Raw genomic sequence first — 21,315 nt, 5'->3', positions numbered from 1 at the left:
ACATACCCATATCACTTTCAAATGCCACTATGATGGACATACCCATATCACTTTCAAATGTCACTATGATGGACATACCCATATCACTTTCAAATGTCACTATGATGGACATACCCATATTACTTTCAAATGTCACTATGATGGACATACCCATATCACTTTCAAATGTCACTATGATGGACATACCCATATTACTTTCAAATGTCACTATGATGGACATACCCATATCACTTTCAAATGTCACTATGATGGACATACCCATATCACTTTCAAATGCCACTATGATGGACATACCCATATCACTTTCAAATGTCACTATGATGGACATACCCATATCACTTTCAAATGTCACTATGATGGACATACCCATATCACTTTCAAATGCCACTATGATGGACATACCCATATCACTTTCAAATGTCACTATGATGGACATACCCATATCACTTTCAAATGCCACTATGATGGACATACCCATATCACTTTCAAATGTCACTATGATGGACATACCCATATCACTTTCAAATGCCACTATGATGGACATACCCATATCACTTTCAAATGCCACTATGATGGACATACCCATATCACTTTCAAATGTCACTATGATGGACATACCCATATTACTTTCAAATGTCACTATGATGGACATACCCATATTACTTTCAAATGTCACTATGATGGACATACCCATATTACTTTCAAATGTCACTATGATGGACATACCCATATCACTTTCAAATGCCACTATGATGGACATACCCATATCACTTTCAAATGCCACTATGATGGACATACCCATATCACTTTCAAATGTCACTATGATGGACATACCCATATTACTTTCAAATGTCACTATGATGGACATACCCATATCACTTTCAAATGTCACTATGATGGACATACCCATATTACTTTCAAATGTCACTATGATGGACATACCCATATTACTTTCAAATGCCACTATGATGGACATACCCATATCACTTTCAAATGTCACTATGATGGACATACCCATATTACTTTCAAATGCCACTATGATGGACATACCCATATTACTTTCAAATGTCACTATGATGGACATACCCATATCACTTTCAAATGCCACTATGACGGACATACCCATATCACTTTCAAATGTCACTATGATGGACATACCCATATCACTTTCAAATGTCACTATGATGGACATACCCATATCACTTTCAAATGTCACTATGATGGACATACCCATATCACTTTCAAATGCCACTATGATGGACATACCCATATTACTTTCAAATGTCACTATGATGGACATACCCATATCACTTTCAAATGTCACTATGATGGACATACCCATATTACTTTCAAATGTCACTATGATGGACATACCCATATCACTTTCAAATGTCACTATGATGGACATACCCATATTACTTTCAAATGTCACTATGATGGACATACCCATATTACTTTCAAATGTCACTATGATGGACATACCCATATCACTTTCAAATGTCACTATGATGGACATACCCATATTACTTTCAAATGTCACTATGATGGACATACCCATATTACTTTCAAATGTCACTATGATGGACATACCCATATCACTTTCAAATGTCACTATGATGGACATACCCATATTACTTTCAAATGTCACTATGATGGACATACCCATATCACTTTCAAATGTCACTATGATGGACATACCCATATTACTTTCAAATGTCACTATGATGGACATACCCATATCACTTTCAAATGTCACTATGATGGACATACCCATATTACTTTCAAATGTCACTATGATGGACATACCCATATTACTTTCAAATGTCACTATGATGGACATACCCATATCACTTTCAAATGTCACTATGATGGACATACCCATATTACTTTCAAATGTCACTATGATGGACATACCCATATTACTTTCAAATGCCACTATGATGGACATACCCATATTACTTTCAAATGTCACTATGATGGACATACCCATATTACTTTCAAATGTCACTATGATGGACATACCCATATCACTTTCAAATGTCACTATGATGGACATACCCATATCACTTTCAAATGTCACTATGATGGACATACCCATATTACTTTCAAATGCCACTATGATGGACATACCCATATCACTTTCAAATGCCACTATGATGGACATACCCATATCACTTTCAAATGTCACTATGATGGACATACCCATATTACTTTCAAATGTCACTATGATGGACATACCCATATCACTTTCAAATGTCACTATGATGGACATACCCATATTACTTTCAAATGTCACTATGATGGACATACCCATATTACTTTCAAATGTCACTATGATGGACATACCCATATCACTTTCAAATGTCACTATGATGGACATACCCATATCACTTTCAAATGTCACTATGATGGACATACCCATATTACTTTCAAATGTCACTATGATGGACATACCCATATTACTTTCAAATGTCACTATGATGGACATACCCATATTACTTTCAAATGTCACTATGATGGACATACCCATATTACTTTCAAATGCCACTATGATGGACATACCCATATCACTTTCAAATGTCACTATGATGGACATACCCATATCACTTTCAAATGTCACTATGATGGACATACCCATATTACTTTCAAATGTCACTATGATGGACATACCCATATCACTTTCAAATGTCACTATGATGGACATACCCATATTACTTTCAAATGTCACTATGATGGACATACCCATATTACTTTCAAATGTCACTATGATGGACATACCCATATCACTTTCAAATGTCACTATGATGGACATACCCATATCACTTTCAAATGTCACTATGATGGACATACCCATATTACTTTCAAATGCCACTATGATGGACATACCCATATTACTTTCAAATGTCACTATGATGGACATACCCATATTACTTTCAAATGTCACTATGATGGACATACCCATATCACTTTCAAATGTCACTATGATGGACATACCCATATTACTTTCAAATGTCACTATGATGGACATACCCATATTACTTTCAAATGCCACTATGATGGACATACCCATATCACTTTCAAATGTCACTATGATGGACATACCCATATTACTTTCAAATGTCACTATGATGGACATACCCATATTACTTTCAAATGTCACTATGATGGACATACCCATATCACTTTCAAATGCCACTATGATGGACATACCCATATCACTTTCAAATGTCACTATGATGGACATACCCATATCACTTTCAAATGTCACTATGATGGACATACCCATATCACTTTCAAATGCCACTATGATGGACATACCCATATTACTTTCAAATGCCACTATGATGGACATACCCATATCACTTTCAAATGCCACTATGATGGACATACCCATATTACTTTCAAATGTCACTATGATGGACATACCCATATCACTTTCAAATGTCACTATGATGGACATACCCATATTACTTTCAAATGTCACTATGATGGACATACCCATATCACTTTCAAATGTCACTATGATGGACATACCCATATTACTTTCAAATGTCACTATGATGGACATACCCATATCACTTTCAAATGTCACTATGATGGACATACCCATATTACTTTCAAATGTCACTATGATGGACATACCCATATCACTTTCAAATGCCACTATGATGGTAATGTAGCATTTAATTTTAAATAGGAAACAATCATTAATTTGTTAATGTGTTTATATGATTTAATCTGGACTAAGTTACTATATGCTTATAGTGGGGCTGCTTAGCTCAATATATCACAGCAATCGTTCATTTTGTGATGAAAGCACATTTGGTACATGTGTTGGTGGATATATTTCAAACAAATCTGGATATTGGGGCATCGCAAAAACGCACCCTAGTTGCCGTATTGTTCGGACAATAGTTGCCATGCATGCATCCACACAACCTCAAGAAAAGCAACATTTTCATTTTGAAATGCTTAGTATAGCGCCACCTATGAATGAATCCTGGTCATTTTTTTCTGGCATAGTTAGTCATGGTCTCTACTTGCAGTATGCAAATTTAGAACATTTTTGGTCAAGTACTTTTTGAATTATTCAAGAAAAGCTTTGTGGATCGACCGACCGACCAAAAATGGCTGCCAGGGGTTACTGGTATGGAATGGTTTGGCTATCCTGTAGGTGCTGTTTCATGTTTTTAGTGCCACAAATATAATTTAGAGGCATATTGAAGTGGAAAAAGCTTTATAAAAATGTAATTCATTTATTAATTCATTTTTTGGATGAGGATTATGTGAAAACTGTCCAACCGATTTTCACAAAACTTGGTGGAGGCATGTAGCATGGTCCAGTTTAGAAGCCATTACATTTTGGAGTGGATCCAATGAACAAAGCTCTTGTTTTGTTCTATTACATTTTTATAAAGCTTTTTCCACTTCAATATGCCTCTAAGTTATATTTGTGGCACTAAAAACATGAAACAGCACCTACAGCATAGCCAAACCATTCCATACCAGTAACCCCTGGCAGCCATTTTTGGTTGGTTGGTTGGTCAGTCCACAAAGCTTTTCTTGAATAATTCAAAAAGTACTTGACCAAAAATGTTCTAAATTTGCATACTGCAAGTAGAGACCATGAGTAACTATGCCAGAAAAAATGACCAGGATTCATTCATAGGTGGCGCTATACTAAGCATTTCAAAATGAAAATGTTGCTTTTCTTGAGGTTGTGTGGATGCATGCATGTATGACGTCGCAGCTATTGCGAATTTGCGCTTGTTCTTAATTTAATTTGAACTGTGAGTGTGTCGAACGGTACTTTTCTTAATTTAATACATATTTACATTTTTAAAATATTGTAATGAATCATTTAAATATTTTGATTAATTTTATTGAATAAATGGTTGCTACGGCAACTAGGGTGCGTTTTTGCGATGCCCCAATATCCACATTCATTCAACATATATTCAGCAATAAGTGTACCATATTTGGTGCTTTCATCACAAAATGAACGATAGTTTAGCTATGCCGCCCCACTATTATTAATTATTTGTTGCAATTAAAAACGATTTTGACTAGCCTACTATTTGGATGTTGATTAAAACAAATTTTCTTGGGCCTATAAATGAACGCCAGTGAATCATGAAAGTAATATTTCAAGGTTGTTGTTTTTTTGCACATCATCCTCTGACCACCAGAGTGTGTAACACACAAGCGGTAAGAAGTGCACTGGCTTTCTGAAATAATCATCTTCTGAATAATATCAGTAACGTTTAGCCATCAATTTTCAATTTCAATTTCAATAAGCTTTATTGGCATGACTGTAGATTAACAATATTGTCAGACATTAAAAATTTACAAATAAAGTACAATAATAAAAGTAAGTCAGAAAACTATAAAAAAAAAGATTAAATATATGATATATAATACAAAATACACCAATCTACAATACAATACACCAATATATAATATAGAAAAAAAAAAAGAATAAAGAAAAATGTAGGTTGTGAGTTACAAGGACTGTAAATATAGACAGGTGTGTCAGGTGTTGTGATGGTTGTCCCTCAGGCTGTGGCATAACCTGACATATTTTGCTGCTGCTAAGCTGCTGACTCTGTTCTCTCCAAGGATGTGTTGCATTTTAGTTTGATCAGGCAGAGAATCAAAGTCAGTGACTTTATGTTTTATTTTTGAGAGGAAGTCGGCTCTGATGTGTTCATACTTGCTGCAGTGCAACAGGAAGTGTGTCTCTGTCTCCGCTTGTCTGTGTGGACAGAGCTCACACAACCTGTCCTCTCTGGGCAGCCAGGTCTGCCTGTGTCTGCCCGTCTCTATGGCCAAGCTGTGGTCACTGAGTCTGTACATGGTCAAAGTCTTCCTCAGTTTCTCATCAGTCACGGTGCTCAGATATTCTGCCACCGTGTACTGTCTGTTTAGAGCCAAATAACACTGAAGTTTGCTTTGCATTTTTGTGGTCGATGTCCAATAGTTAATGTAATGTTCTTTTTGTTTCTCTATAATTTGGTGGGTCCAGATTGTGTGAGGGCTGTGCTGAGGTCTTGTGCTGTTAGAGGAGCTGAGCCTCAGGACCAGCTGGCTGAGGGGGCTCTTCTCCATGTTCTCCTCTTGGCATTGCAGAGCTTTGTAGTGGTAGGAGTTGGGGTCACTTGTTTTAAGGTGTTTATAAAATTTGATGGCTCTTTTTTGAATTCTAATTAAAAGGGGGAATTGGCCTAGCTCAGCTCGGCACCCGTTGTTGGGGGTGTTCCTGTGCACTCTGAGGATGCTCTTGCAAATCTCTGTATGCAGGATTTCGATGGGGTGTTTGTCCCATTTTTCAAAATCTTGATTTGCAAGAGGACCCCACACCTCACTACCATACAGAATAATTGGTTCAATTATAGATTTGAATATTTTGAGCCAGATTCTAATGGGTATATTAATGTTTGAAGATTTCTTTATAGCATAGAAAGCCCTTCTTCCCCTCTCTCTGAGATCATCAACAGCCAGGTTAAAGTTTCCCGTGGACGTGATGTGTAGTCCTAAGTATGTGTAGTCGTGTGTGTGCTCCACCTCATGAGAGCCCAGGAAAAACCTGGTTTGGTTTCCCTGACCCCTGGGTCGTTTCTGGAATATCATAATTTTGGTTTTGTCCAGATTTACTGTCAGGGCCCAGGTCTGACAGAAGGTTTGCAGATGATCCAGTTGCTGTTGTAGTGCTTCATTTGATGGAGCCAGCAATATGAGATCATCTGCAAAAAGTAGGCATTTAACCTGTGTATCAGACAGAGTGAGACCAGGGATGTCAGATAGTTCTAGTGATTTGGCCAATTCATCGATATAAATGTTGAAGAGGGTGGGGCTGAGACTGCAGCCCTGTTTTACTCCTCTACTCTGGGGGAAGAAATCTGTTTCCATGTTGTTAATTTTAACAGCACATTTCATATGACTGTACATGGTTTTGATGATGTCATAGACCTTCCCCCCTACACCCTTCTCAATTAATTTTAAGAACAGTCCATCATGCCAAATTGAGTCGAATGCTTTTTTGAAGTCCACAAAACAAGAGAAGATTTTCCTCTTGTTTTGGTGGACGTCTTTATTAATGAGGGTGTGAAGGGTGTAGATATGGTCTGTTGTTCTATGTTTGGGTGTGAATCCTATCTGGCTCTTGCTCAGGACATCATGTTCTCTGAGGAAGTCTTGCAGTCGACTGTTTAGGGTGCTGCAGAACAACTTCCCCAGGTTGCTGCTGACACAGATGCCTCGGTAATTGTTTGGGTCGAATTTGTTTCCACTTTTAAAGATTGGTGTGATGATTCCTTCACTCCAGAGGTCAGGGAAATGTCCGACACCCAGAATAAGGTTAAATAATTTTAATATGGCAATGTTAAATTTATGGTCATCAAATTTTAGCATTTCATTTAAAATGCCATCAGGACCGCTGGCTTTCTTTGGCTGCAGTGCCTGGATTTTAGCCAGCAGCTCTGCTTCAGTAATTTGGTAGTCTAGAGGGTTCTGGTTGTCTTTAATGACTGATTCTAAAATTTGTAATTTGTTGAGAAGATTGTTTTGGGCCGAATTCAGGGGAACAGCAGTATACAGACTTTCAAAGTGATTTTTCCAGATGTCACCATTTTGAATAGCCAATTCTTCTTTTTGTGGTTTGCTGAAAGAGTGCCATTTCTTCCAGAAGTCATTGGAGTCAATGGACTCTTCAATTATTTGTAACTGATGCCTCACATGCTGTTCTTTTTTAGTTCTGAGTGTTTTTCTGTATACTCTCAATGTTTCCCAGTACTGGAGGCGGAGCTCAGGGTTGTCAGGTTGTCTGTGTTTTTGATTTGACACATTTCTGAGAGTTTTTCTCAGTTGTCTGCATTCTGTGTCAAACCACTCGTCATTGGTCGGGTCTCTTGGTCTGTGGTGCTGGCGCTTTTTCAGACTGGATAAGTCTGCCACATGGTCAAATATGTTGTACATGTCCTGTACAGCCTGTCTGAGGCCGTCCTGATTGAGGGGATACGAGGTGGAAAGAAAACAGTCTCAATGGGATTGAAAGATTGGATTTTTGATTGCTGTCTGATATTCGTCTTTGCTTTTGTTTGTCCATTTATAAGGTTGTTTTCTGTAGGTCAGATTGCAGGGTTCTACTGTGTGAGGGTCGTTTGCTGTCGTTTTAATGTAGAGTGTGATTTTACTATGGTCTGATAAGGGGGTTAAGGGGCTGACTGTAAATGCTCTCAGGTAGAAGGGGTCTAGGTCAGTGATGCCATAGTCTACTGTGCTGTTGCCAAGAGGAGAGCTATGAGTGTAAAGACCGAATGAGTCCCCTTGAAGCCGACCGTTAACCATGTACAGACCCAATGTTCGGCAGAGCTGCAACAGTTGCTGCCCACTTTTATTGACAGTTTTGTCAAAGTTGTTTCTGCGGGGGTGTGAAGGGAGGGGGTGCTGACTTGACCAGGTATATGTTTGTCTCCCTGTGTGCTGATAAAGTCTGGTTCTGTACCAGTCCTGGCATTCAGGTCTCCACAGATCAGTACACTTCCCTGGGCCTGAAAGTAACTAATCTCATCTTCGAGAATGGAGAAACTGTCTTCATTAAAATAAGGGGATTGTGATGGGGGGATATATGCTGCACACAGGAATACATCTTTATCTGTGGTGATAAGGTCTTTTTTGATTTTGAGCCAAATTGAAAATTCTCCTTTTTTGATTAATTCAATGTATTGTACAAGGTTTGCCTTATAGCAGATCAGCATTCCCCCTGAATCCCTTCCTTGTGTTACTCCCTTTAGTTTGGTGGACGGGGACATTATCTCTATGTAGCCTGAGGGACAACCAGTGGAGACATCTCCTCTACACCAAGTCTCTTGCAGTATAAACACATCTGCATTTTCTAACTCTCTAATAAAGTCTGAGGTCCTGCTCTTAAGGCCAAGAGCAGAAGATCTCAGACCCTGAACATTCAAACAAGAGATGACAAAAGATTTAGATTTCATTTAAAACTCAAAAGGCTGCATTTGGTGATCAAAATGAGACAAACTACTAAGTCAAAGAAAATAATTTAAGAGTATCTACATGACATATTATAAAAGGTAACAAATCAATAACTGGTATATTAAATAATCAATACTTATGTACAATGTAAATGTCCTTTTTTTTAAACTGTATGAGAACAAGAAATACTCTAATAATAATAATTCATACAGTGTCTATTGTGGTACCTGTCCAATCAGATGAGAGCAAAGCAGGCTGAGCATCTGCTGAATGTCCTTCAGTTCATTGTGTGGGGGGGTGGTTAAGGTTGGACCACCTGGGCATAACTCAGTGGGCCAGGGTGTGGCTCTTGTCGCTGTGGTTGGGGTGGGGCCCCTAGGGACAGGAGTGACTGTGGTCTGGCTTGAGGGGGATCATGGTTGCCTTGGTGGGGTCTGATTTGGACATGATGTGGGTGGGGCTGAGGGTGGTCTTGTCTCCATTGTGTTGGTCTGGATGTTGGTTGAGGATGTCTTGGTGTTCTGTGGGGGTTGTGGGCTGATGTGCTCTTTCTGCGGGCCGTGGATTGGTCTCTGTTGAGAGCGACGCTTTTCAGTGTTTGGGCGAAGATGGGGACTGTGCTTTTAAACAGATGGACGTGGTCATAGAGACAGCTGATGTCCAGGGTGGGGTGGTGGGCTAGGTGGACATTGGGTCTCCGTGCACAGTCTCTGGACAGGCTGCTGTTGATCCTGTGGATGGTGTCAGGGTGGAAGTCTTTCCTTGGGAGCAGAGTGGATATGACCACTCTGCTGTTGGGGAAGGTGGTGGAGGCTTTCTCTGTCACTCTCTTGAGTGACTCTGACACCCTCTCCTGCTGGCTCCGCAGATCATTGGTGCCAGTGTGGATGATGATGTGACTCGGAGATCCAAGCCGCTCCTCTGACAGCAGGTCTATGGCTTGGTGGGTGTTTGGACACCAGATTTTAGCCACTTTGTGGGTGGGGAAAAGTTTCTTTCATTAAGGAATTTTCCATTGGAGTCGATGAGGAGGACAATGTCTGTCTTCTCTCTCTGTTGTGCTGGTCTGGTGGAATGAGGGGAGGTGCTGGTCTGTGGGCTGGATGTGGAGCTGGGGGTGGAGGTAGGTTCTTGGATTGGTGGGTCCTGGCTGCTCACAGGGTCCTGGTTGTGGTCTAGTTTTTCATCCAGGTCCTGTGTAGCTCCACCTCTCTCCTGAAGCTGATCTGACAGAGTGGTGAGTGCTCTGCTGTGCTCCTCTCTCTCTCCTCTGAGCTCCTCCACCTCCTTTGACAGAGAGGTAAGTTCTCTCCTGTGCTCCTCTCTCTCTCCTCTGAGCTCCTTCACCTCCTTTGACAGAGAGGTAAGTTCTCTCCTGTGCTCCTCTCTCTCTCCTCTGAGCTCCTCCACCTCCTTTGACAGAGAGGTAAGTTCTCTCCTGTGCTCCTCTCTCTCTCCTCTGAGCTCCTTCACCTCCTTTGACAGAGAGGTAAGTTCTCTCCTGTGCTCCTCTCTCTCTCCTCTGAGCTCCTTCACCTCCTCTGTCAGAGCTGTCAGTGCTGCTAGACGCTGCTCTCTGTCCTGATGCAGCTCTCTGATCTCAGTCCTGAGCAGGCTCAGCTCTGTGCTGATGGTGCAGGGATCAGGCTGAGCTGTGGTGGGCTGGCATGGCTGTTGGCTGATCAGCTCTCTCAGTTGTACTAGTTCTCTCTCCAGCTCTGTGAATTTCACCTTCAGTTCGGTGATGGTGCAGTTCAGCTGGGGGTCCTGGACCTGCTCTGGGCTGGTGGGCTCCTTCTCTTCAGGGGGCTGCTCAGTAGTTAGGCAGCTGGGAGCTGGGACCTGGGAACTGTCAGTGGAGCTAGATCTCTCCTGCTGGGCTCTTTCCTTTATAAGGAGGAAGTCCATCTCAAACAGTTTGAGGTTCCCCTGCACCATGATAGTCCCATTCTTGTATAAGTTTACTGTCATCATGAAAGTATCTGAATCCTCTGCTTCTTTTATTTTTATTTTCCAGCCGTTACAGATCCCCTCTTTTTTGACAGAGGGGCAGTGGGCACTGATGGCAGAGTGCCATGCTAGCGGCTGGTCTGTGAAGAGGATCAGGTTGCTGACCTCCCCGGTCTTGTAAAGATCAGAAAACAGGGTTTCTGGTCTTTCTTTTAGCAGTTTTTGTTTAAATGCCTTCCTGGCAGTCTCATTGGTTACATCAGGAGGATAGAGGAGAGGAACAGCCTCTGTACAGCCTTTGGTGGATTCCATCAGGCTCTGCTGCTGTTGAACTGCTGCTATTTAAATTCCTTGGCAACAGTTGCTAAGGGTCTTGTTTACAGCTAGCTGTGTTATGCTAGCTTAAGTTTATTTAGTGTTCAGCAATTTTTTGTTTCCTCTTTTTAAATGTTATATTTTCTTTCTGATGGTTCACTCACTTGCGTCTTCAGCTGTTTTCCTCCTCTTTGCTTGACCTTTTTTTGTTGTTGCTGGTTGGACAGTTAGGCTAACTGTCAGTTTGGCAGTTGGTTCCGTTGTTTTCCAGTCTATCACTGTTTTCTGAGGTTTTTGCTGTTTTTTTTCCTTCTTGGTAGATTTTTTTTAAAAACAACGGTTTTCTCTTCTGTTTTCTTCCAGCTCTTAGAAGAACAGTAGTTTATGTCACTTTAAAACATCCAAAAAAGCAAAAATATTCAGGAGCTCATGTTCATGCTCATGGAATCTCTCTCTCACTTCCCTTCACTGATCAGAGTCGCTATGCTCTCGACGCTGCCGCCACAGCGGGTTTCCATGGCAACGCCTGTGAACTACAGACATTAAATAGTCCGCTCAGCTGTGGCTTGTGAAAAACTCATGATTTTAACTGTAAAACACATTAAAGCATAAATAATTGATTTAATATTCATTTCTTTGGTAAGTGACCATGGTGTAAGCAGGTTAATGCCCTTCGAGGTGAATGATAATGGACACTTCGCGTCGGACGGTTCACGCCTCCGCGTCGTCCATTAATTCCTGATAATGGACACCTCGTCGGGTATTAACCCTTACATATTCATTAGTTTATCAATATTATATAATGGTTTGAAAAGTACCACAGAGAGGCATGGATGGGAGGCTGTGTGTTATGGTGCCTCTACACAGCGCCTCACTGTGCTCTATTTTCAGGGTCGGATGTGACATTTATCCTCATCACCAAATCCATGACATGGACTGAGGCCCAGAGCCACTGCAGAGTAAACTACACAGACCTGACCAGTGTGAGGAACATGACAGAGAACCAGAAGGTACAGGAGCTGATACCTGCAGGAGAACGTGTCTGGATCGGCCTCTTCAGAGACTCCTGGAAGTGGTCGGATGGAAGTTACTCCTCATTTAGGCACTGGCTACCAAGGCAACCTGATAACAATGGAGGGAATGAGGACTGTGTGACTGCACACTTTGAGTTTGGCTCCTCCGGACAATGGTTTGACTGGTCCTGTGCCAGCAGGACAGCGTTCATTTGCTACAGCACACGTGAGTTCTGACCCGTTATTCAAAGTGTATTTGGATTTATACAGCAACATATAACAGCAGCATATAATAAACATATATAAATAATCCACAGCATCCACAGTCTTTAAGTGCTCCTGTTCAGTAGTCTGACCGCCTGGGGGTAAAAACTATCTCTGAGGCGGGAGGTTGGAGCTCTGATGCTCTGCAGATGCTTCCCTGAGTGAAGATAAGAGAAAAGGCTGTGTGCTGGGTGACTAGTGTCCTTTAAAATACAAAGTGCTTTCTTCCTCCAGCAGGTGGTGTACATGTCCTGTATCTGATGTAATGGTGATCCTATGATTATTGACGCTATTTTCACCATCCTCATCAGGTGTTTATGATCCTGTGCTGTTATGCTGCCAAACCATACCAGTATGCATCCAGTCAAGGTGCTTCCTATTTTGGACTGGTAGAAGTAAATGAGGGTTTTTGTTGACATGCTGTGTTTCCTCACACACCTCAGAAAGTCAAGTCTCTGTTTTGATGACACAACTGGTGTTCAGAGACCAGAGGGGTATTCCAGGTAGGAGGTTCAACAAACTCCGAGTCTAATCCTGAACTCTGACTTGACTCTGAGTATCTGGTTCCAGCTTATTTTACACCTGTGGAATTGGAGGTGCTCATGAATGCCTACAGCCAATATGAGCATATATTTCATTAAAAAAATTAACAGCGCCAAGGCTGCCAAGGGAAGAGAGGCGGCATATGAAATTTAGCCAGCAGAATCGTCTTTGACGGGATGTTGGTGGTTTAGTGGATAGAGCAGGCGTCCCATATGGCTTTTGCCGCAGCGGCCCGGGTTCGACTCCGGCCTGTGGCACCTTGCTGCATGTCACTCCCTTTGTCTCTCTCCCCCTTTCACGCTCAACTGTCCTGTCAGTTTAAGGCAAAATGCCCCCCCAAATACATATTAAAAAAGAATCCTTGTTAATTTCAGCAGCCAGTTTAAGCACATATAGATGGTTGATGACTTATTTCAAATTTGAATCCTTTAGAAACTATCATACCCAAGAATGATACCCTGAAATTCCATAACAAATAGGGACAACTGTAAAACTAACGTGTGACTATATAATTGGAGTGCAACCTCTTTTATTTTAGTAATGCATAATCACAACTAGATAATAATATATGTTATGTTGAACACATCACTGGTGCAAGTAGTAGTCTGTCTGCTGCAGCTACATGTTTTGCTTGCACTGTACAGTAAGAGGTAAATCTACTCTACATCTGTCCAGATGCACTGAGAAAATATTTGAACGAGAAGCCCCGAGAAGCTGCTGCAGAGGGGCCTTCTCTGACATCTCCTCCACTCGCTGAAGAATATAAGTTTAGCCAGTTATTGGTGGTCTCTGACACACTGCTGTGTTGTCATTTTTATCATTATTGTTGTTCTATGAACATTTTTATTGATTTTTTCCCACAAATAATACAAATAAAAACAAAAACAAACAAACAAACAACAAAACAAACAAAAACCCAGACCACCACACTGACACCTCTCAACAGTCAAGCACTACAAATCACTGACAGCATCACACCAACAAATCAACCATCAACTCACAGACAGCCAGTCGGTAAAAGGGCTCCATGTAAACATATATTGGTCCAGTTTATCCAGCAGGGAGTATGTCACCCTCTCGTAAGCAGCTAGCTGTGCCATTGTTGTAGTCCATTCTTCATAGGGGGGTGGATATTTTTTCCTCCAGTGTCTAAGTAATATCCGTTTAGCTAATGTGAGAGCCAAAATAATCCACCTTATGTCATTGGCCTGCAGCTCAGTGGTCGATCCCAAGATAGACAGTTTTGCAGAGATTTGGAACTTTTTGTGCAGGACTTCAAATATAATCTGATGGATGTTATTCCACCAGTCCTTAAGTGCTGGACATGTCCAGAGTATATGTCGTATAGAGGCCCCACTTCCGTCACATCTCCAGCAAGAGTCTACTGGTATTAAGTTCCATTTATAAAGTTGTCGTGGTGTCCGATGCCATCTATGTATTATTTTCAGTTGAATAAACCTATTACCCATTTCTTTGTACATTGTATTGATGTTATTTAAACATGACTTCCAATCCTCAGGAGATATGTCTACCCCCATGTCCCCTGCCCAGCGTTTCTTAACCTTGAGCAAAGGGTCACATAGTTGTTCCTGTAATAAACCATTGATCTTAAGAGTAATGCCCCTACCTGAACTTGATCTAATCAGCAGTTCTTCAATTGGGCTGTCCGTAGGGCAGGTAAGCGGGCCTCCTAACCATTTAGACAGGGCACTATGCATTTGGACATACTTCCAATATTGATTATGTGGTAATTTGTATATATCCACTATTTGGTTAAAGCTTAAAAAGTGCTTGGTATTGCTATCAAATAAATGTAAAATATAGGTTATCCCTGCTTTTTGCCAAATACTCCAATTAACTGTTTTTTTTTCCAATTAGAATTTGCTTGTTATTCCATAGAGGCGCATTAAGGGATTTGAAGAAGTCCCAACGGCCTGCTCTGTGCAGTTTATGCCACATTAATTTAGTGTTAGCGATAATAGGGTTATCATTCTGTAATGGCAATTTTGTGCTAAATAACTCAGACCAAGGGGACAGCCCTCCACTTACTTCAGCCTCTATTTGGAACCAGCTCGGCTTATCTCCTGCCTTGTCATTAAGTAACCATGTTCTTATGTGCTTCATATTGAAAGCCCAGCAATACCATCTGAAGTTGGGAAGAGAAAATCCCCCTCTCTTTGTGTGGGCTTGTAATTTCTTTATTCCTAAACGGTGATGTGAATTGCCCCAGAGAAAATCTACAATAAGAGTGTCAAAATCTCTAAAGTAGGACTCGGGAATATTCAGAGGAAGGTGAGATAGTGTGTGATAAATCACAGGTGCAGTCATCATTTTAACAGAGTGTATTTTCCCCCAGAGCGAAAGGTGGATTTTAGTCCACCTACCAAAATCTGATTTCATTTTCTGAAGCAGTGGGTTAATGTTCTCTCGGACCATATCTTCATAATCAGGAGTTATTCGAATGCCTAAATATTTGATGCCTTTCGAAGCCCAGTGAAATTTCCACTGATGGAAGAGGGTAGATGGGCAGTAGCCTGATATAGGTATGGCCTCAGATTTGTTCCAGTTGATGCCATATTCAGATAACAGTGTGAACTCTTCAATACAGTTTAATAAAGTGGGTACGGATTTTTCTGTTTGCGTTAATAATACTAACATATCATCTGCGTACAGTAAAAGTTTGTGATGGATACTGCCCACTGTGAGCCCATGTATATCTAAATTATTCCTCGGTTTCTGCACTAAAGGCCCCAAAGCAAGCACAAACAAGCCCGGACTCGAGGGACAACCTTGTCTTGTGGACCTATGTAGCTGGAATGGATTAGATATGAGACCATTTGTTAGAACACAAGCACAGAGGGGATCGTATAGAGTTTTGATCCATGTAATAAAATTTTTCCCAAAGCCAAATCTTTCAAGTGTTTCGAAAAGATATTCAACGCAATCGAAAGCCTTAGCGGCGTCTAGTGACAAAGCAATTGTCATATACTAAATACTGTAAATTGATTCGCCGTCTAATATTATCGGAGCTATAGCGATTTGGGATGAAGCCTGATTGGTCCATGTGAATTATACTTCCAATGACTTTTGACAAGCGAATTGCTAATATCTTTGCTAAGATCTTTTGGTCGCAGTTGAGTAATGAAATAGGTCGATAGCCACTAGGGTCTAAATCATCTTTCCCCTTTTTGTCAGTGAAAGATATAACTGCAGTGAGAATTGACTGTGGTAAAGTACCAGCTTTAAATGCATCAGAGTAAACCACGAGCAACATATTATTGGTGGTCTCTGATACACTGCTGTGTTGTCATTTTTATCATTATTAATATTATTATTATAATGTCATTATTAGTACTATTGAATGTTCCAGTTTAACCTTGTTACTAATTACAGTAAATGTAGGTCAAATAAAATAAAGTCTATTTGTACAGTGCTTCACTTTATATGAAGTAGAATGACACAACAGACTTAAAGCAGTGGTGTAACAGTATGGATGTACTGTATGTTTGAATACAGCTACAAGTCAGACAACAAGCAGCAGCACGGCTGGATTCAGCACACCACCTCACTACCTCACCACTTCCAGTGAGACACAGCCTGAATCAGGTGAGTTCTGTAACTGTATGTTACTGCTGCAGTCATGTTTTTAATGTAAATATGGCCAAATCCAGAAACATTTTTGCTACAATTCTATCAAATATTCACAAATACTCTTATCACAATATTCACATCACTTACACATGCAGCTCATCCTGGCCTGTACATCTGGAGTGTTGTTGTCCATTTGTCCACACATGGAGGCTATGGAAGTCTATTTTTACAGTGTCAATAAGGGGGGTGGGCGCCGAACCCTAATCCTGCCTAGGGCACCAAAGTGGCTAGAGCTGGCTTTAACCTATCATTCAGTGGCTATTTCTTTACATACTGTAGGTCACCAATATCATATAAAAAGCTACCGTTCACAAAAAAACTCTGATGAGAGTGCACGTCCGGGGTGTGTCAGATTTGATATGTGTGGCCAGTAAATGATTGAGTCTAATGAAAAACGGTACCGTTCAAACAGATATTCATTGGGGAAAGACAGCACATCTAAACGGGGTGTGAAGATCCTCTCCAGACGTAAGGCATTGTGAATTAATTCTGCCTCGATATCAATCAGATTTCCTACATACGAACAACCCATGTGTGTCTGCCAGCTTGCTTCAGGCTCAGCAGTAGGGAAGAGACAGGGTGAACTCAGGGTTTCTTAAAGAAAACCTGCCAGCGAGCAGGTTAGGTTCACAGAGTCTGTTGCCATGGTGATTGACTCAGAGTTTGACTTACCTCTCTGTCTGGAACTGAAAACCCAGAGTTTCCCTCATTTCAGGGTTAACACACTCAGAGTTTCCACTAAACCCGCTTTCTGGAACAACCCCCTGGAGAGGGAGCTGGTGATCTGGATGCCTAAGAACTTGAAGCTGTTAACAGTTTCAACAGGGGTGTTGTTTATGTCAACAGGTGGCTGAACAGTTTTCATTTTTCTGAAGTCAGTGATAAGCTCTTTTGTTTTCTCAGCGTTAAAGGACAGATTGTTGTTGTGATCAAGTCCCGGACAATAAATTTTAACCCTCATGATGCTGATCATTTTTATGGAGTTGTTTGTAAAGTGAGCAGCAGTGGTGATCAGCTGCAGATGATCAGTTTGTGTCGACTTAATGCTGAAAACATGCAACAGATGGAGGATGTAACTACCACATTTTCCCTGTTAGTGTTTCAACTGATGAAATTCTGAAATGTTTCCACAGCTACGACAAAACAAGTGTTCAGACTGAAGTTTCACACACAGGACTCCTCTCTGGATCTGAATGACCCTGCTGTGATGGAGGACACCTTGAAGAAGGTAAATCATGTTTTCTAATTTGATTCAAAACCAATCAATTGACTCTGAAAGCAAATAAAAAAATACAACTTTATTGATCCCCAGAGAGGAAATCCACATTGCAGCAGTACAAGAAACAGACTGAGGAGGAAACAGATAAAGAGCTATTTAAAATCATAAATACAGTAAAATAAGAACATTTAATAAATGACATTCAGAAGCTATATACATGATATACATTACAATACTTTGGTCACATACAGGACATGACTTGAGCATTGTGCCAATCCATATGTGCAGAAGTAAAGAGTGTGTTAGTGCCACTCTGCAGGCCTTATTGATGTGTGACTAATGAAGAATCAACAGTCAGCAGAAACTTCACTATCTGCCACCAAATGCAGCAGGAAACTGTACAAATACAATCCAGCAATCTGAGAAAAGACAGAGAGTTTACAAGAGAAGAAAAATCTACAACAGACCAACAGGTCGGCACCACCTTAGGAAAAACAAGTATATATGAAGCAGAGTGCTCCTAAAATAGAGCTTCCAGATGAGTCCAATATAAATAAGAATGCAGAATGTAATCTGTGTATGTGAGTGATGATAATGATGAGGAGTTTTGTGTCTCAGCTCAAACAGAAGCTGAAGGACCAGGGGCTGGGTGACAACATCAAACTGAGCTGGAGGAAGCAGCCAGATGGAAAAGTCTTCCACAAGGAAGAGAAGAAGAAGAAGAAGAAGAAGACCAAAAAGGATGAGCTTTAAGGCTGAATTGTTGTGTTTGGTTTCATCAGAGAAAAGTGGATTTCTTTCCTTAAAGTCTTCATGTAATGGGTCAGAATAGATCTGCAACAATTAGCTGATTAATCCATCAGTCGCAACTATTTTGACAATTCATTTATCAGTTATCAGCTGATTCCAAGTTCTTAAATATAAGATTTGATATGATCATAAATTTAATATCTTAGACTGTTGGTCGATAAAAACAAAACATAAGAAATCATTTGTTAGGGCTGTTGGAAATTAGAACAGACTTTGTTATTATTTTCTGACATTTTTCAATGAAAATACTTTAAGAAGAAATAAGTGAAGATACTTAATAATAAGATTTGACTAAAGGAAAGTAAAAAAAAAAATCAGCTTTAATGTTTTGTGGAATCTTTAAAATATATTAACAAATGAGTGATATGGAAAATAATCATATGTGTTCTTCTCATGCTGTCACCTTATCAGGGATACAAACTTTACGTAATTTCCCTAAAATTATTCATGTGAGTTTTTTTTATCTTACTGTTTCACCTTTAAGCAGAAATGCCAAATATTTGCTGGTTCCAGCTCCTCAGATATGAAACTGATCATTTTCTTTGTCATATATGATCATATATTTATTATCTTTGAGCTTTAGACTGTTGGTTGATTAAAACAAAACATAAGAATTTATGTGTTTGGGCTGTTGGAAACTATAACAGACAGTTTTCAATATGTTCGGACAATTTATAAATCAGGTTAGATTAAAATAAATACACTTTATAATGTAAGATACTGTAAATTAAGACACTTAAAGATGAGATTTAACTGAAGGCAACTCCATTGGAAAAAACAGCTTTAAAAGAGATGAGCTTTGGTGTTTCTAATAATCTTTAAAATCTATTTTAACTCTCTTTCTTTATTTGAGAGTAATACTGCATCCAGAAAATGTGTTGTTGTCTCACTGTAATGTTTCAGAATATTTTAAAGAATTATGTGGAAATATGTATTTTTATCATGCTGTCACCTTATTAGGAAAAGTAAAGCAAATTAAGCTTAAATAATTCAAAGGTCCAGTGTGTAGGATTTAGGGGGATATATCATCAGAAATTGAATATAATATAATAAGAATGTTTTCTGTAGTGTGTAATCACCTGAAAATAAGAATCACTGTGTTTTGTTACTTTAGAATGAGACATTTATATCTACTATTTGGAATAATATGCTTGTTACACATTAGTAAGTGTAATAAAGGACCATTGTTTGGATTTAGGGACATTAGCAGTGATGATTTCCGATTGCAACTAGCTGAAACTTCTACCATGTGCCAAGTGTGAACTTAGAATTCCTTCAGTGTTCATTGTTCAGGAGGTTTTTATCAGGAGCCAAATTATCTGCTGAGCTCTTTTCTTCTCCTAAACAAACACACCAGCTGATTTAAACCAGTAAAAATGCAGAAAAAAGATGTTTCATGTTACAAATCTGTGTTTTTACCATGCTGCTCAGCTTGTCTTGGAGAGGCAAACTACGGTGGCTGATGAGAAAAAGCGAATGACTATCTAGAGTCAGTGTTTGGTTTGACCGTTCTGGGCTACTGTAGAAACATGGCGCTGCAACATGGTGATCTCTGTAGACGAGGACCTGCTCCCTATGTAGATATAAACAGCTCATTCTGAGGGAACAAGAACACGAGGATTCTGATTTTCAGCTGATTATACACTACAGAAAACATACTTATTATATTATATTTCATTTGTGCTGATTTATCCTCCTAAATCCTACACACTGGACCTTTAAGTTGGACTGTGCAGCGTAATAGCATCACTAAAAGTGGCTTCCTTTATCATCTTCTCCTGTCTCTTCTTCTTTGTCTGAATCAAAGCTACAAAGTTCTAAAGTACAGGCACTGTACTGTGAAGCCATGGATTTCCATGTTATCATACTTTAGACTTGTACTTAGTGACCACACTATATTCATTTATCAGCTGTAGTTACTGATTACTTTGCAGTTTAAGATTTTAAATTTAAAATGTTTGATGAGTTGAAATGATCCAACAGTAATCATTAATCACATCCAATAATACACTGTTTGATAAAAGGCTTTAAAAGGGTTTATTCTGCATAATGAGTTCTTAAACTTGTGATACTAAAGGACATTTATTTTCTGATGACACTTGTGTTCATTTTTACTTCAGTCATTATGAAAGCAAGACTTGTGTTTGTAATGTTGTATTTTCCCAGTGTGATAATGCTACTTTTGCTTCAGTAAAGGTTTGAATACTGTTTCTGTTCCAGTTCTTGGTGTATTTCCAGGTCAAAACACAAGAGACCTCCCGTGCAGTCTGATGCCTCTAACCAAGATAGAGGTTAACACTTTATAATAAGTACACACTATTAAGCATTAGTTAAGCATTAATAAACACTGAATTCATCATTTATAAAGCATGTTTCTGACATGAATACTCATTAGTATGTAGTTTATAAACACAGTCATAAATGTTTTACTCTTCATTAATAAGCTCATCTGTAACGTGCTTAATTTTCATACTTTATAAATGATGGATTCAGCATTTCTGAATTAAGTATTACATCACTTACAAACCAGTTATTTAGGAATTGTCAGTAGCTTGT

At 39.7% G+C, this 21,315-nt stretch overlaps 1 protein-coding gene across 2 annotated transcripts in view; it reads left to right on the top strand.

Annotated features, from left to right (window-relative positions):
- LOC144464104 (C-type mannose receptor 2-like) overlaps nucleotides 1-20,967 on the top strand; it is a 29,495-nt gene extending 8,528 nt beyond the window's left edge. The window contains exons 4-7 of one of the 2 annotated variants that reach the window (XM_078169709.1): nucleotides 12,151-12,498; nucleotides 16,596-16,685; nucleotides 17,864-17,958; nucleotides 18,568-20,967. In XM_078169709.1, the coding sequence (XP_078025835.1) occupies nucleotides 12,151-12,498; nucleotides 16,596-16,685; nucleotides 17,864-17,958; nucleotides 18,568-18,702 (668 nt within the window). In that variant the 3' untranslated portion in view covers nucleotides 18,703-20,967. The remainder of the gene's footprint in view (nucleotides 1-12,150; nucleotides 12,499-16,595; nucleotides 16,686-17,863; nucleotides 17,959-18,567) is intronic. The other variant, XM_078169710.1, reaches the window with a different exon arrangement.
- The last annotated feature ends 348 nt before the right edge of the window (nucleotides 20,968-21,315 follow it).

Source organism: Epinephelus lanceolatus, chromosome 8 (assembly GCF_041903045.1).
Source record: "Epinephelus lanceolatus isolate andai-2023 chromosome 8, ASM4190304v1, whole genome shotgun sequence".
NCBI classification, from domain to species: domain Eukaryota; kingdom Metazoa; phylum Chordata; class Actinopteri; order Perciformes; family Serranidae; genus Epinephelus; species Epinephelus lanceolatus.
The sequence above is the reverse complement of the archived record's forward strand: the minus strand, read 5'-3'. Positions and strand labels throughout refer to the sequence as shown.